Source organism: Patagioenas fasciata, chromosome 16 (genome assembly GCF_037038585.1).
Source record: "Patagioenas fasciata isolate bPatFas1 chromosome 16, bPatFas1.hap1, whole genome shotgun sequence".
Lineage (NCBI taxonomy): Eukaryota > Metazoa > Chordata > Aves > Columbiformes > Columbidae > Patagioenas > Patagioenas fasciata.
The window spans coordinates 8,244,674-8,263,036 of NC_092535.1; the positions used below are offsets into that span (position 1 = coordinate 8,244,674).

General features: G+C 46.3%; 1 protein-coding gene across 1 annotated transcript; it reads right to left on the bottom strand.

Moving 5' to 3' along the window:
* Window positions 1–1,259: 1,259 nt before the first annotated feature.
* Window positions 1,260–14,938, bottom strand: SLCO4A1 (solute carrier organic anion transporter family member 4A1). The gene is made up of 11 exons (XM_065849821.2): window positions 13,984–14,938; window positions 12,949–13,039; window positions 11,985–12,106; window positions 11,575–11,686; window positions 6,996–7,150; window positions 6,140–6,335; window positions 5,384–5,549; window positions 4,615–4,787; window positions 4,193–4,257; window positions 3,506–3,654; window positions 1,260–2,694 (listed from the first exon to the last, which is right to left on the bottom strand). Exons 1-11 carry the CDS (start codon window positions 14,777–14,779, stop codon window positions 2,545–2,547), a joined length of 2,175 nt encoding a protein of 724 aa, XP_065705893.1. The 5' UTR covers window positions 14,780–14,938; the 3' UTR covers window positions 1,260–2,544.
* Window positions 14,939–18,363: the final 3,425 nt, after the last annotated feature.

An 18,363-nucleotide genomic window follows, 5' to 3' on the forward strand; every position in this document is an offset into this window, starting at 1 on the left:
TCAATTATCCTCAGTCTCAGAAGGAAATGTACGTCAGTAGGAGACACTGACCCACAGGATCTCAATGTCACCTGCTGTCCCACCAGTCAGACGATTGCTGCCCGCAGCTCCTGCATCCACGAGGGGCCTTGTTATCACCACGATTTAAGCACAAACCTAAATCCAAATGCTCCTCCTTGGAGGTACCATGACCTGTGGTGAAGCCTGGATCCCCATGGGGTGGCCCTGACCCCATTGGCAGGTGGCATGGGCTGCCCTGGCAGCACAGATCCAGTCACCCTGCCGAGAAGAGCAGCTGGGACAGGGTGACAAAACACACACACAAGTAACCTGTGAAATACTGGTTATATTTCTGTGTTTTTGTAGCAATATAATACTTCATATGAGACTGGGAAACACACTTTCAGATATTTTAAGTTACCTGTACACCTGCATAACCTGTTTACAGAAAAGGAATGCTTTGTTGCTGCTTAGTTAAATCCATGACTTACTAGTCCCACAGCAGCATAATAAATGTCCAGAAAGCCACCAGCTTTTCTTTCGCTCTGGAAACGACACACTCAGATAAAGCTCATTTTATAAACACTAAAATTGCATTGCAATATCCATCTACACACCTCTTAAGAAAAACTTCTACCTTTCATAAGTACACCATACACAAAGTATGTCCTCAAAATACATTCATGCATTTTCCCCATCCGAGATCCCTGCTTGTACCCAGGGTGTCTGTATGCTGGGAAAGGCAATCGCAGTCCTGGAGACCAGCTCGTGTTTGCAGGTGGCTCCAAACCCAGTGGGAGGTTGTGGTGAAGCCTCTGGTGTCTGGGTGATGTTGGGGTTAACTCCTGCATCAGTGTGTCTAATCCTGCCTCCCTGGAAAAATGGGGCTCTCCTGCACACTGTGCCCCAAAGCTGTACCAGTTGCCCATGTTCAAGCAGCCAAAGCCACCCTCCATCTCACACCCTGAGCACTTCTAGATTTTCCAGTGGTTACTTGAGATGATCAAGATGATAAAGGCTGAGAACTGCAGGCTTTGGAAATGGGAAGGTCACTTCCTTTGGGCTGTGCTGGAATGGGATCTGTGTATGGAAGAATCTGCTTTCTTGACCATCAACCTGAAGATGGACCACGCTTCCAGCACCACAATCCCTGTCTGCAATGGGAACAGCTTCACCTCTGCTCTGATAGTTGGTCTTCTGCTAACAAAGGAGACAAATGCTCATCCTGTGTCTGCTTATGAAAGCAAAAATATACAAAATATACAAAGTAATTCTAAGGAGCAGCTGGCACAATAGAAGCGTCAGTTTTGCAGCTCAGTAATGTGGGTCCCATCCCTAGGAAGGTGGTTTATATCTATACAGTGTAGACTCCAGGGGCCACAGCCCCTTGGAGCTGTACTGATCTCGTGGCTGTACAAATACAGGTAGACTAAGCACCAGCCTTACCTGATTTGGTGTGAGAGGGAAGCCAGACATACACCTACCCAAATTCCACTTCTCACCCTCAGAAAGGTCCCGGTCAATATTGCAAGTGCACATTCGAAGGTCGTTTTCGGAACACTGCCCTCTGTATTTGCAAGCAGGCCAGTTCCAAGTCAGCATCCCCTTTCCACAGGGCAGCCTGTCCTTAGGGTAAGCTAGCCCTTAAGCTAGAGGTCCAGAGACGAATTAAATTCATTCAGACTTTTCCCATATACCCAACTTCAATGTCTTTACAGAGCAACCGAAGAGAAGCATTGCATAGATCTGTATCTCATGTCTTCCCGCCCCCCAACAAACAGCCAGAAGTTCAAGTTTTGCACAGTGCATTACAAAAGGCGTCACCTTTAAATAACACAAGAAAAAAAATGAAGTGTCACCATGATGTAAACCCTGCGATGGAATGAGGCAGTGAACGTACAATGCTCGGCAGCTCTCGGGGATGGCTGCCTGTAGTGTATCGATGAATTTGCCTGACAAATTTCCTCACAAACCCATCTCCCAGTGCACAGGAATGTGAATTTGCATAACTAGATAACCTGCTCCTGAACAAAAGGAGCAATGCCGTGTCACAGGAAGAAGGAGGACACTGCCGGGGCTGTCTGCTTTGCATACGGTAGTTTAAGGGCCAGTTGTCCCCACAGGACAGCAGGGCTCTTCCCAGGCTTAGGAAGTGTCAACAGGAATTTTGCTACAGTTGGCTTCACAACTGAGATATTAAGGCCCAGATCCTCTGGTGGTTTATACCCCACATGTTCCATTGGAGTTACCGGTGCTTATTTCTATGAGTGGAGAATGCGGTCCTTGCTTGTCACAGACAAAGAACAAAGCTACGGCAGCCCTTTCTTTAAATAAAATTAAATAATTGCATATGGCATCAGCACACAATTTTAAATGTGCTTCTGCTATTAAGAAAATAGCAAGCACACCAGTGGTTAATTAAATTATTTATCTTGAACCAAAAAATGTTATAATATTACTATTAATTTAAAACCCCCTAGGGACTGCATAACATCTTCTCATCATATTTTTGAGACTGAGAAAGTCAATTCAACATGTGCAGCGCTATATATGCTCTTCAGCCGACAACGAAGGTTTGTGTTCCTGGAGGTCACAGTTGCCATTTTCAGACGCACCCGAGCTGCCCGGAGCTGATTCTGTTGGCGGGGGTTTGTAGAGTAAACAGGCGACTATAAAGAAGGTTGTCCCAAGTACCTGCAGCCATGAAGACATCCCGTTACTCTCCACTTCCCCCAAAACCAGGCACCCAGCCCTCATTTGGGATGAGATTTGCTGACCAAGCTTTGGGGAGGGGATGATGCTGAAGGCCAACCTGGGCAGCAGAACCAGCGCACAGAGCCAGAGAGGGGAAAAATCTGAATTTAGCCATCCTATAGCAATGGGAAAGTGAGAATTTGGAAAGGTGTTGAGTCTCACATGGACACCTGGAGCACAGAGCTCTGTGGATCGACACCACCTGAGGCATGTGCTGGAAGGCTTTTAAAGGCTCTTTGTCACAGCAACTGCTAAAAACTACTGTACAGTGCAAGTAGTTGTTCGGGAGCATTAAAATGATGGTTTTCAGCCAATAAACAAGAAATACACAGCTAAGCTCTCTTATTCTCTAGCAGTGATCCAGGAATGGTTATTTACAGCCTGCCCATAATGCCATCCCTCATCCTCAATAACACGCTGCAGTTACATATTTTACTCTATTTCTAGAAAAAAATCACTTTTGTAACTGTAGAGAGAAAAGGAGACATTTCATATGGTGCAACAGAAGCTGTAAGCCTAGAAAGTAATAGGAATTTAAGAGAATGATGGTGTCTGGAGCACCATTACCTGGCAAGAAGCAAATGGAGCTTTTGCCTTCCCTGAGAACATTTAGTGTGTGACGGTCTAATGGGTTGCGGGGGGGGGGCAGATCAGGACAACCCAACTTTGTAAAATTCCCTCCCAGAGCAAAACGCTGTCCCCTAAAGACCTGTCCCCTTTATCAGAGGGCGAAGTTCACAGGCAGCATCACCTTGTAGACCAGTCCAGCGATGAGGGTGTATCGACTCATGGCTGAGTTCTGGTAAACGTAGCAGGAACCTTGCTCGCCACACTGGTCCTGCCAGAGCAGGCAGGATTTATCAATCATGGACCCAAAGGCAATGGGGCCAGGGATGCCTCCTGCAGGAAGAGAGAGTGGACCTTCAGATTGGGCAGCCTCTATGCACTGGCTTTGCAAGATGTGAGGTGTTTGCAGAAAAGCATCAGGCCCTTCTGCCGCTACTGTGATTAAGCAAACTCATCCCACAACATCTACAGCCGTACCCAGAGCCGCAAGGTACCCAAAATACACTGAATTTCAAGATCTGAGAGTTCAGCGGGTCTTTGGACCTCCCTGACCTACATGTCAAAAGACAGGCACAGGAGCCTTCAATGCCCCTGCCCCTTTTTTCTTAAAATAAGGACATGTTTCCTGGACTTTGCTCTTCAACGCCAGCGGCGAACGTTACAGGTCCTTCATTCAGTTTGCAAACCATATGCAAATGGAATTAGGTTTTTCTGAATGACAGCAAACAAGAAAAAACATCCTCCTTTCAACACCATGTGTCCTACCCCCTCCTTTTCCAACCAAACCTGTTTTATTCTTAGGTAACAGCTTGGCACATGTTCCACAAAGCCAACAGACCATACCCATGCCCAAATTCACTCTGTTCCATACCTAGTGTTCGGACTACAATCCACTGGATCCCGAGTGCGAATGACCTTTGCCTGTCGGAGACACACCTGGGGAGCAAAAGGGGATTGTTTAAAAATACTGCCAGGCTGCATGGCACCTCTCCACCCCGCAACGCCATGTGCTTGGGTCCACCATACTTTGGACCTCCATCCCCTCTGGAGATCAAGGTTGACCCCAGTGCAGTGTCTCCCCACCACTGCCGCAAACTGGGACACACACATGGGTGCCCAATGACAATGCTAAATTTGCTTTCCCAGCTAGACAGAGCAGGGAATCAGTCCCGATGTCTCCAGGCTGTGAGTAACAAGGTGGTTCCCATCACACTGTCCCTATGGCTTGAGCCAGAAGGACAAAGAGGTGGATTCTTGCAGTGTTGGTGGAGGATAAAGTGATCCTGTGCTTACCGCAGAGTGGCAGTCAGAGCAGGAATGCTGCTCAGGAAGGTGAAGAGGATCACCACGAACATGAAGAAGAGGAGCAGGGGCCTTTTGGCACATGAGGAGGTGCATTTCCCTGCCTCTGCATCGCCAGGGCTGGGCAGGAGGGTTTTCTCAACGCAGCTACACTCCTGATAGACCTGGGAAGGAAAGGCTGGTGGGCGCTTTGCCAAGGAGAGTGTGGTGACAGTCAAAGTTTTAAAAAGAAAGAAATTCCAGGAGGGCAGGAACCAGCCGGTTTTTGTCCTGGAGCGGAGTGAAGCAGAAATCAAGCTGCATTGTTGACACACCTCTGTTTCAGAACAGGTTATTAAACAAGAGAAATTAACTTTGTCAGGCAGCCCTTGAATGCTAAATGTCACAATTACCCTTCTTAAGCCTTTGTCTATCTCTACAAGCAACATGCTGGAAGGATGAGGAGTTGCATCATGTGCACTGAAGACTCAAAATAAGCACTGTGACAGTAATTAGGTGCCTACCAAGCTCTTTATCTGTTTGGGTGATTTACCACAGATTTCAACACAGTTTGACCCAAAGTGAGACAAAACCAGTTGGACACATTGAGAGAGGCAAAGCAGGGTATCATCCCAGGTGGTGTCTGGGAGCATCCCTCCTGCACCGAGCTTTTACACTGATCTGCAGCAAAGCTCAAACCTGTGGACACTTTTGCAGAGCCAGCCAAATCACTCCAAAGATGTGTCACCGCCTTGTTAATACACAGTGCTGTCAGACATACCTTCTTGCCATTCCTGAGGTTTTTGGACACTCTTTTGCAGCCGGCATGGCAGGGAGAGTAATACATAATGTCATCGCTGCCACAGACAGGGCTGTAGGTCTCCTGTAGGCAGTGACACTCGGCGTTGCAGGCGGCTGTCAGGTTGAGGTGGCCACCAGGCAAAGCACTAAGGAAAACATGGGAACGGTCAGTGGAGAGACACTGAACAAAATTTTCCAGAAGGAAATGGGTAGAGCAAGAGGATGAGCAGAGGGGACAGCAGGACATGTGGTGGATCCCCAAGTAGCATAAAGCCAGATGTTGGAAGGGCTTAATCTCATCCAATTTTAACCATGAATAGGAATTGTATCCTGGAGCTGTCTCTTTGCAGCAGCTACCAAAGGAGTTTAAGTGACCAGCTCATAGGGAGACACCTCCACTTGGAGAGGAGATTCCCACTTTCCAACCAATTTATCCCACTGGATAGAGATGGGGGATCCTGTGAAGGAAACTGAAGAGTGGAGCATGTCACACTTAGTGCTCATATCCTCTCCCTTCATAATGGGGGAGCCTCTTCCATAAACCCCAACTAGATGCAAAAATTAGGACATTTATATTGAGTCTCAGCCTCAGTATCTGTCTGTAAGACTGACTGCACATCATCTTGCATCCCAAACAAATTCACACATGACTACCACCAGCACCGTGTATTCAGAGTTATCCTTCTATTCTGACCAGGGTCATGCAGCACAAGACAGATGGGATGATTGCTATTACCTTCCCTCGTACATCTGGGTTACTCCTGCCATCGGCATGTTAGGGCAGTGAATAAAAAAAATGAATATAGCCAGCAGACTTGACACTGTGCAAAGTAAACATAATTTGATGATTCCTGAACAGCGGAGTTTAAATTTATTCACGAGGAATCCTCCCAGGAATGTGCCTCCCCCTCCGGCTGGCACAACCAGATAACCTGAAAAAAAAAAAGGGGGAAAATAAAACATAAGTTTAGAAATGTCAGCAAGGAGTTTTTGTGTCTGAATACATTCACTGCAGCATGTCTGCATGAGAATAATCCCTTGGTTGCCATGTGGACTTTGCTACAGGAGGTGGTGCTGGTAACACCCTGGGTAACATGGTATGAGCCTGGTCAGGCAGCTTTTCCTACCCAGAGATCTTAAAACAGACTCTTTAATGAGCACATCATGAGTATTGATGCCTGTTGGACACCACTTCTTCAGTCTATAATATGAGAATTAAATGAGAATCTTCCCAGTTTGGGGATGCTGATGAAATACATCCCCCAGTTCAGACATCCCTCATTAGAAGAGACGTTTAGTTAATGTTTCCTGGTAATGCACTAAAAGGAACAGACCACAATTATTTTGCCTTCCTCTAGAGGGTAACAGATCGGTACAGAAGTGACACATTTCTTCTTGATGTCAGTAGACACAGCTCTGAAAACACACTTGGTGCAGATGTGCTGATGCAAAATGATCCTAATAGCTGAAAATAATAACCACTCTGTAAATGGACTGCAAAGCTTTTTTGTTTCCTTTCTAAATGAGCTACAGTGCTCTTGTATTTGTAGGCGAAATGGGAAAACATTGCAAAAAAAACCTGGTTTCCTTACCAAAAAAGGTAGCGGCTTCAGAGGCACTTAAACTAAACTGAGACTCCAGGAACTTGGGTCCAAATGTGGACATCCCAGCAATGAGGGTGGCTTCGGTCGCTCCCGCTAAGCAGAGGAAGATGAAGGTGGGGTTCTTCAGAAGCAGCAGGACTGATCTGGGAAGGACAAATACACTGGAATTGAACCACTGTGGCATATTTTGATTGTAGGTCTGTCCTTTATCTTCAAGTCAGAAGGACCACACGTAAGATGCGGCAGCATCCCATCATGCTGCATCTCTTTGAAAGCAAAAAAGCAAAAGCAGGTAATTGGGGTTTGAAAGAGCAGTGAGCTCCAACACTTGGGCTTATCGAGCCCTGCCAGCCTGCACAGTGTAGATGCTGGTGCTTTGTGGAGATGGTCTCCATTGCAGGAGGGGATCAACAAGTTTGCCCTCAAACTCTGCTCTAATATATAATGTCCCTCATATGCCAGCTTGATCTGGCTCTTGCTCCTACTGGGAATTGTTCTATCTTCATTCCTAAATGGCACAATACTGAAAGGACTCTACTTCTCACCAAATCTCAATGATTTCAAGGTTTTATTGATCCCTGATGGCAGCTATCTTGGGAATTCTATCTCAACCAAGATCAGGGAACAATGTTGTGTTACATCCTCAAGCACGCACATGCTACTCATAGGCACCATGTCCTCGTGAGAATAACAATCTCTGATAACTGTGGATGTTTTGTAGCTCAGGGGAAATACCAAGCAAGCCTTTCTATATGGAGGAAACACCTCCAAGACACCTTATATCTCACTGGAAAACATAAAGCAATCTTTCTCTCTCAATTTAAGCAGTTTTACTTTAAGTTTGATGTACAAGTTGAGCAAATACATTTTATTTTCAACCCACCGGGATTTAGTAGAGAGCCATAGATATGCCTGAAAAATTGCCATGTGTCATTTATATGCAGAAAGATGATCCAGCAACAATTCCATCTCTGAGACACAGAAACACCCTCAGGCACATGGAATGGTCTCAATTATCTTTTGCTCTCTCAGATATTGGACTAAGAGGGTTGACACTGCTTTGCAGGGAGTGTTTTGTAACAAGCCTGAAATTCTGCTGCATGAGTTTCCCCAAGCCTGGCCTGACCCAGTCCCACAGATCATCCCATTTCTGAGACAGGCACAAACCCATCATCCCGCAGCCATGGCAGCGACAAGGATGCCATGAGATGCTCGCTGAATTGAAAGGCACAGCCACTTACCACCTACTGCTTTGAAATCAGAGAAAACCTACTGTATTAAATGGAGGGAGAGATGTGCTGAGGCTCAGCACCAGATTTACACAATTTTACCCACAGAACGTGGAGAATTTCATTATACCAAAACAAAGAAGCTGAAAGACAGAAATACCACGGATTCTTAGACGTTGATTACAGTGGGCTTTATACAAACCATTGCCTAGCTGTTGGGATCAGTTTAATTTACTAAACTATTTTCCAGGAATGATCTTTTTGACTGTGCTTTATTTGGAAGCACAAAGCCTAATACCTTAGTGAGAAAACACTTGTCAACCTTGTGGCTGAGGGAGAAAACGTACAGTGCCTTCAACTACTCACAGTTCAAGTGAAAAGAGAGGAGTTGTCCCCTGGCAACAGTGTGATTTCATCCCTCTTGGCCAAAGGCAACAGGTTAGACTTGCAGGTAGGAAAATGTAGAGGAACTCCTTTCAATGCTAAGAATAAGAATTTACTCATGTAATTTCATCTGTTTGTAGACAGAAGATGTACTTGTGAGGAGCTACAACATATAAAACTTTACCAAAGTCAACAGGGACCTCTTCACTGCTATCAGTAGGGCTTCAAACACACCAAAAACCCACTTAACTCTTGAACAGTCTTGGCTGCCTTCAGTTCTTGCAGCCAAAGGGATTTTCAGGAGGCTCAGCACTGCCAAGAGAAGAATCCCACCATCTATAAAAGCCTGACCCTGCAAGTCTTTTCTGATATGGACACACACAGGTGCTGTGTCCTCACGTAATTGTTCTGCAACAGAGTCCGGCCACAAGCTAACGAGTCAATAACAATAGACAGGTATTTATGCAATCCTACAGCATGTGAACGGGGACATATCCAGCACATAAAAATGACACGTACTGTCAACACCACCAAGGGAGCAGGGGGCAGCATATATGTCCTGCAGGAATGTAAACCAGCCTCCCTCTGTATAAAGTAGTAAAGCCACGGGGCAAACCGAAGCCCCATCGTGCCAACTAATCCAAGAGGGATGAGTGAATTATTGCCCATGGTTTCTCATATAAAAGATCAGGGCCCAACAGACCAGTGAGTTATCCCCACAAACTCAATCCTGTAGCTCACTAGGACAAAACTTCCTTTCCTGGCACAGCTCTACGTGTCTTCTGTTTGAATCCCTCTGCACTGACAGCAGGGGTTATTTCATGAGATCAATCATATGGAACCAGAGAATGGAAAATGCTATTTTATCAGGCCTTTTCAACCCAAGAATGAAGACAGAAGTCTCTTCAGGGCAGAGGATTAAGCTGTACTGGCCACATTCCTGTAAGCTCCTGCTCTTAGGCAGCACTGTGAATACAGCAATTCATTAAGCTTGCTTAGAAAGGACCTGACAGCACAGACTAGTATTTTATTTCATCAGTATTTCTGCTTATCTTATTGAGAATTAGTGTCTGTACTGTGAGAAAATGTGTAGCACTCAATCCCTTACTAAACCAAAAGCAACAGTGTCCTCTGGCCTTGCTCTCCAGCCTGGCCCACGTGTCCCCAGGAGCCGCATGCACAGATGGGATCTCCTCTTTAATGCAAGTTTTCAGAATAGCAACCCTTTAAGGCACTTCCCTTTTATTAATCAAAAGCAGGGAACACCAAAGTCCATCAGGCTTTTGCTTCCAAACAAAAACACACTAAGGTCTGGACTGATCTGAATTATCTGATAGGAGTAGCCCACCTTCCGGTATTTGTTCTTCAGAAACAAGGGGTGAAAGAAGCTGGTCCTGGAGGAGGACTGTATCCATACCTGCTGTCAGACCCCTGTTCCTGAGGAACAGTGAGAACTTCATTCCAGAGAAGCAAGAAAAGCATCAACCACTGAATTTCCTCCATCTCTGCTACCCTGTTTGTGTTGGTTTTAGTCATAGCCTTATCATTATTTAAATAAAGGTTTTGATTTTAATTTCCGTGCAGAGATTAAGCCATGACCTCGGAAAATGGCACCCAGTCAAGAATGCCATTTAATAACAGTATTGAAATCTATTCAATGTAATATTCTTCATAAAACCGCCTTAACCCCTGGTAAACTTCCTAAGAAATCTCCAAGAATTTCAGCCCAGCGTGTAATGTGGCGCTGACACAGCACAGAGCGGCTGTTGCTGAAAAGCTCATCCTGAGCACCTGCTTCAGCCCTTCTCTGTGGCACGACGGCAAACGCCACAACTAAAGTTCAGAAGTAATTGCTGGCAGTGGCACAGGGTTTGGCAGTACTGAGTGCTTCCCTTTGCGTGGGGCAGCCGCCTCACATGGCTGCAAACTCCTCCCTAAGAACAGTCACAAGAACAATGAAAAAAAAAGAAAAATCCCCTTATTGACTGCAGGCTCTGAAAGGAATCTCTGCGACATCCACAGCTTGCACACCAACTAAATAAAGTTGTAAATAAAGCAGCACCTCTCCCCTTGCCCTTATTCCAGAATCATAAAATCATTCAGGTTGGAAAGGATCTTTAAGATCATCGAGTCCAACCACTAACATCATTGTCAAGTTCAGCTCTACACCATGTCCTCAAGTAGCATATCTACATGTCTTTTAAACATCTCCAGGGATGGTGACTCCAGTGCTTCCCTGGGCAGCCTGTTCCAATGCCCGACAACCCTTTCCTTGAAGAGATTCTTCCTTATACCCAATCTAAACCTCCACAGGTGTAACTTGAGGCCATTTAAACACAACTCAACACACACAAAATACAAATCATAAAATATTTCAAAGATCCATAGCAAATGTTTCCAGGATAAAGTGCCACATTTTATTTTGGCCACTCACTTGTTCCCACCCAGGATCCCTTTAAACCACTTCCTAACCAAACCTCCTTTGGTACCAGTGCCCTTACTCACAGCACAGAGCCAAGCAGTGGCCCTGTGATTAAGCACATTGCTGTGTCACTGCTTTGCAAGAGAGATAAGAAATAGTAACACAGAAATGGTGGCTGGAAAATGCAAAAGTAGAATAAAAGAGAAAAGGAACTGAAAGCTACAGTGCAGGATATCTTGTGCCCTGGAACTGGAACAGAGCTGTCAGAATCAAGGTATTGTTTACTCTCTTTTTTCATTAAAAGGACAGAACATGGACCTAACACAAACAAAAACAGAGGAAAGGAAGAAAAGCCCCAAGGGGACTGAGAGGAGGGGATGCTGGGAAACACCCAATTGGGCCAGGTGAAGCCAGAGACAAGAAAACACGTAGAAATTATGCTGCTGAGGAGAGAGAATGAGACCACAACGCCTGAGCATCTATCACCTCAACGCTGGCTCCCTTAACCCCATGCACTGGGTGGATTTCTCACCGAGGCAGATCTTTAACTGTTTTCCCAAAGTCCGGATCTGATGCTTTCTTATGGCTCCCATCCTTTAGCTGATGAGCCTCTGACACCCTCATAACAATGTATCGCTGGGATCCTGAAAACGAAAGGCACATGGGAACAAGGAGCATGTGAGACACAGGATGCAGATGCAACCGAAACGGTGGATTTGCAGGGGGAAAATACAATGTGACATTCTCCCTCTGCCAACGCCTGCAAGGGAAGAGCAGGGAAACAGGCAGCTGGAAAGACACGGGGGTGAAACCCATGTAGGAATTCAAATTTAAACACTTGAAGCTCTTCCTCTGCCCCTGTGTCCCCAGCTACAGGCATGCAGAAGGATGCAAACCCCAAGGTGAGCCCCAAAACAGCCCAAATTCTCTTGGGCCATGTACCTGGGAGGCGCTGGGGGTACCCCAGGATGGGGATGGAGATGAGGAGGGAGGCAGCTCCGGCCCCCAGGAAGCCAATCCACCATGCCCCCACCCACAGCGTGTTCTCCGGGGCGATGTCAATCCTGTAAGAAATTAAGCCGAAAGGACACCGGGAGAGAGGTGGCGGTTTGGAGCGGAGCGGGACAGCTCGGCATGTCTTTTGCTGAAGCTGGCAGGGGCTGGGGGGCACAGTGGGACATCAGCGAAGGAAACAGAGCTCTGGTCTCTCCCATGGTGATCTCCCGGGGATGCCACGTCCATCATCCCTCCTGCCACACCAAAGCACTGCCTGCCTTATCAGAGAGCATAACACTTAACAAGCCCCAGAAACTACATCCTTTAATTCTCCTCTAATCTCTGGCTAGCACATTCACCTCTCCCCATTTCATTTGTGCTTTGGGGCTTGTTATGATCCTTATTCCACCTCAGAGCCACCCTTTGCAAGAAAACTGGTAGAAACAATTCATTCCATCCCCTGGAAACTCACTGCCCCTTCCTAACCCATTTATCTGCCAAAGAGCCTGTAAGGAGATAAGAATAAATCACAAATACACAGAAGCAAGGAGGGACTAAAGCATCCCGGCTGGATTACCAGGAGGATGAGCAGCACTGCTGGCAGCGTTGCCTCATGAGGGAAGTCATTCAGAAAATTCACCTGCTGCTCGCAGCCTCGTTAGCGCAGGCAGTGCAGCGTGAGGAAGGATTTAAGCTGACAGGTTTGTCAGCAATTTTATTCCAGCAGCAGCACTAATGCAAACCACCCTTCCAGCCTCTGCACCCCTGCAGAAACACAGCTGAACTCCATGGGCATGTTTCCACCCAGCCACCAGGTCATTTCTCCAGATTGTTATTATTGGTTTTTTACCCCAAAGGAAATATATAGCATAAAGGAAAAGGAACAAGATTATTTTTTTTAACGACTTACTCTCTGCCAATTTCAGTATAAATATTTAGAAACATTCCTCCTACCAGATAACCCGCTGCAGGCCCAAGGATTGCAGCAGTGTAGAAAACAGCTGAAAGGGAAAACGAGCAGTGTTAGACAAATGGCAGGATTTCAGCCAGGGATGCTGCGGAGCATCACTGGTACCCAGCATCCCCCGCCCCACCGCAGCCTGATTCCTTCCTGGATTTGGGATGCTCAACCTCCTGGCGCCTCACACCCCTTACCCTAAGCCACTGAGAGACAAAGCCAGACAGTTTTAACGAGAGAGACGTTTTCATCCAGCCTGGGAATTTTTATAGCAGGGGGCAGGTAAAATTGGCTCAGTGGAAAACCATATTTATGTAGTTACTGTTTTATTCTTTAGCAGGGATGCAGCTGAGCCCACTGCTGGTGTGATGAGTGGCAGAGTCGTCTCCTCACTGACAACACGCAATGTCTACACTAAACACGGCATCACCAGCACTTATTTGGGTTCACTGCTGTGCAGAGATCATCAACTTACTGATAATCTCCTTGTGATCTTCTTCTCTCCCTGCACAGCCTTCTGATTCAACAGTATGGGCAGACTGCTAAATTTTGAAATTGCTACAAGGTCAGCACTTTCAGCAATTTCACCCAACAGGACTGTAAGCATATGGCAATTGCTGAGTGATCAGCGATACAGAGCAGAGGAGTGAAATAAACCTCTTCTCTTGGCTGTGCTTTGCACCAGCAGCATCTGAGCAGCTCTCCCCAGCCAGCCCCGTGCCGGGAGCAGGAGGCACCTTCTGATCTGCAGGGCGTGCACTGCAGGAGTGAAAATACCCAGCTGCACTTACAGTTCCTGTCTGTAAATAATCAAAATCACCCCAGCAGCTGCCACTTCCCTCTGATTACCACCTCACCCATCATCAGGAACAAAAGACTGGGAGGACTTCTTTGTGAAACTGCTCAATGTGGCCCGTTCAGTGCTAAGGCAGCTGGACCGGCTCTCCCTCCCATCGCCCAGCTGCCCCCCGCCCCGGCTGAACTCACCAATGTACACAGGGGAGTAGTTAGTCTTGACGTTTTCATCTAAATAGGTGACGCCGAGCGTGTAGAGCGGCGTGGCTCCCATCCCGTGCAGGAACTGCCCCAGCATGAAGACAAACCTGTAGCTGGAGAGGCTAGAGGCAGCCTGGGCGCAGGGCAGGCTCTGGTTCCCTCCGCACACCCCCACCTCCGCCGCCGAACGCGCCTCGTACCGGCCCGTGGTGAAGTGGGGCAAGGCAAAGAGCAGGGAGCCCAAGCCCATGACTAGTACACCCCAACCCAGCCAGCGTGGCTTGTGGCCGTTCCCCCCAAAATAGCTGACGAAAGTCAAGCAGACGCAGGCGGCGATGTCATAGGAGCTGGCGATCAGTCCGCTCTGGTAGCTGCGGAGGTCGAAGCGTCGCTCGATGGAGGTGATGACCGTGTTGATGAAGCCGTTCACTGTCATGCCTTGCAGGAAGGAGGCCACGCAGAGGAAGAACAAGACACCCTTGGAGGTGTTGAAGAGCTGTAAGCACCCAGGGGTGAATCCGCCCCAGCCACACGCCAGTTCCGCCCCTTCGGCCGACACGTATTTAATCCCTTCGCTGAACTGGGGCTCCTCCTCTCCCGGGGTGGTGGAGCAGAGGGGTTTGGCACAGTCAGAGGGGCTGGGGACACTGGAGGATGCGGTGCCATTGCTCAAGGGGGTGCCGCAGGTCCGGCCGGCATCACTGGGAGGAGGAGACAGGCGGGAGAAGTCGAGTGTCTGTGCAAAACAAAAGCCATTTTCTCCAGTCGAATTCTGGGGCATTGCCATGAAGGGGAACACAAGAGTCAAGTGGCAGGTTGAGGTGGTGTTGGTGGCTGAGGTGGCTTCGTGGGGTAGCGAGCACCTGCCTACCTGGGAGATGCAATTTTGGGCGCTTACATCAGCAGCGTGATGGCGAGAATGTCTGAGCCAGAACCATTCTGGCTGATCTGCGAAGAGAGAATTTTTACACATGCCTTTATATCAGACCTTTCTTTCTTTTTTTTTTTTTTGTGTTTTGTTTTGTTTTAATGAGTATTAGCATTTCACTGCACAGTTCAGCTGGATGTGTGCCCTCCGCCATGGGGGGTCTTGGTACCCCAGGTATTGGGCACCATTAACATCACAGAAAAGAACAAAACATTCAAGACCATTAAAAAAAAAAGTCAAGTCTAAAGGCAGTATCTGTACCAGCTGAAGCCCCTTATCCCTCCTCTAAGAGCCCCTGGCTAGATGCTGGACCCTCACAACCTTCCCCTGCAGGGAACAGCACGCACAGCTACAAGTTTCCCACTGTTAAAAGTCCTTTGGTCTCTTTTTCACAGTCTGCCAATAACAGTTTATAATTATCCCGAAAAGTTTCCACAGTCAGATTGGTTTTATTCCAAGCCCTCGGATCTGTTTACAGCTATTCAGTAAAAGCCTTTCTATAACTAATTAGACTACATGTCATTTCAGAGTGAGCTGGAGGGCAGAGGCAGCTGACTCTAACCTGATTACTGATGCCAACATGCCTTCTTTCAAACGGTTCCTGCGCATCCCAGCACCTGATCATGCCAGCAACCAAGAGCATTTTTTCTTAAATGCCTTGGCTGAAATATAAATATGAAAACAACAAGGTTCTCCCTTGAATGTTGGACTTATACATGCAACAAATGCTAGCCAAGAACCGTTTTATTAGAGAGCATCTTCAAAGCACCCTGTGTTTCCCAATATTTTTGCCAATAGCTGTTCAAGAGGTTCCTGAAAAATGTTCCTCTTGAAATGTCAACAGGCCTCATCAATAGGGAACAGGAAAAACAAGCACTTGTTTCCCCAATAAAATGAACCTTGTTCAGACCACTGTAACCTGGGAATATCGCTGCCTTTTGTGAATAAATTAAAACTCACCTGTGTGTTGCTGGGAAAACTCACTGACATTTGCTTGGTAGATAATGGTGTGCACTGATGTGCTTCCCTGTACCAGCGGCTCTCGCAGGCACCAGGGCAGGAGGACTTGGCAGAACATGATGCTTAAAGCGGCATGCAGGTCCTGCTCCCAGCCCAGAATAAACCACTTGCTGCTTTAAAGATCAGGTCAGCAGCGCTACCACAGGTCTGGCCCTCCAGGCAAGTTAAACAAATGAGATTCACCTCTCATTGGCAAATAATTCTATCTTCATTACCCTGTCTGGGGAACAGACTGCACAGAATATTTCAGGATCCAGATTTTAGTAGGAATTTGGTGATTGCACAAGGGCAGGGTGAGCTGGGCATCCAGGAGGGCACAACTTTTACAGCCCATGCTGAATTCCTCCAGGTAACTTGTACTTTTGTTGGCTGAGTATAGAGCAGGATGACTTTGATGTGTAACATGTAAACGCATAAACTAACTGCAGGCACTGAATTTTTGCTGCAGAGACAGACTGTTGTAGTACGCTGGCACAAAAAGATAACGCTTAGGATGCAAGACTATATTTTTTCACTTTTTCATCCCTCCAGCATTCTTATGACTCTTACAGCGCTAAATCTATTTCCTCATCTTTGGATGCAATATAGGAAACAATAAATAAGAGTGCCTTAGCACTCCATTAAAGTCAGATGTGATTATTAGGTACTGGATCAGGCTCTAAGGCATAGAACTGGTCATGTTACCCCAGTGTAAATCAAACACGCCTCCTGCACAGCAGCCAGCTGCACGCTCCCCATATCAAACATAAGTCTGATCTTATATTTGACCACTTGGAAACAAGGTTGCTTGGCTGACGACTGACTCTGCTATCACTGATTTTAGTAGATTAAAAAAAAGCCCATTACTGTTAATCAGCTGATGCGACCAGGAGCCAAGAGCTCCCCAACCGGGGCAGTTTCACCCTGGAGGAAACACTCCAACTGCCTCTTCACTGGCACTGTGTTATCTCCTCTGATACTTCATTAATATATATTGATACTTTAATATTACACGAGTCAAGGAAGAGATTACAGCTTTTCATTCAAGTTTTCTTTTCCTTGAAGAACCAGGAGTCTGGGCCACCAGACCCAGGTGATCGCATCATCCTCCCCTTTGACTGTGGTCACCCTTAATCTTACCCTTAGTCCTACTCTTAGTCCTAGCAGTAAACACGGGACGAAACACTCCCAAGAAAGCAACCAGGCTTTCCTCCAAGTGGCAGATGTTTCCCCTTCTCTACCCCCAAATCTTAGGTCCTGGCCATGTCCCAATGGACCTGGGCTAACAACTCGTACCCAGCAGCTCTGGGCAGGAACAGGTTCTGTCCATCAAGCTGCTTTTCATCTCTCAAAGTGTTTCTAAACCAGCAGTGACACATTCACTGGGAATATTAGCTTTCAGAGGAGCCATATGCCACTTTAGAGGACAAAATATAATCTTAAGTGAAAAAAAATCCAACCAACTTCATGCACTTCCTAATCGTTCTTATTCATCTTATTCATTTATTGCTTCCCATTCATCTGTTTTTAATGACTCAGCTGATGATTTCTTGTTTACGTTGAATCAGGCCCAATGCTATTATCTCCCTGCTATAGATTTACTCATTTTGCTGCAAGATTTTAACTCATCTATTTTTCCCTCTGTACAGCTGGTTCCAGACTGCCAACGTTACCAAACCAACACAACAAAAGTAGCAAGGCAATGAAGGCAGATGATTTGTATTTCGTCATGGAATTTGTAAAGACTTCCCCCAGCTAATATTTAGCATTAAAGCAATAATAAAACTTACAAGCTTTTCATCAGGTGGTCATTTAAAAAGTCACAGGACCAATTAAAAACATTTTGTGTCTCTGCTGAGGACTGTGATTAGATTAATGTTTCAAATTAACTCGTAACTGACATGCAAAATAATCCCATTTGTTGAAGCATGCCCAATAATAGTTAATCTTCCCTTTCATTCTATGGTTTTTGACTTTTACAGGGTATTATTGCGGCAAAAAGCATCTATTCATAACTTCTGCTTTCTATAGCTGAACACAGCTTACAGTTTATGAGCAGGCTTAATCATTTTTTCAATCCTATGGCATACATGGAGATATTTACTAAGGAGAAGAATTGGGGGATTAAAGAATGATCAGAAAATGCACTGTAAACCAGGGAGGAGCAGCCCCAGGTGATGCTCTGTAGCTGCACTGGGTGCTCTATGTTATTCTGCCCAAAGCATGAGTGAATCTGACCTTAGCAAACAGATACTTTGACTTTGGGGAAAGTCAATATCCCGGTATTAAGTTCATGCTACTTCAGAAAGGGACAAATCCATCTGGGTTTGTACATTTAATTTCTCTTGGTAACACGTACTGAATTTTTCTCAGATAGTTTGGCTTCAGAGGATTATCAGTATTACTTCTCTCGTAGCTGATAAACACCATATGGATCGAGTGTA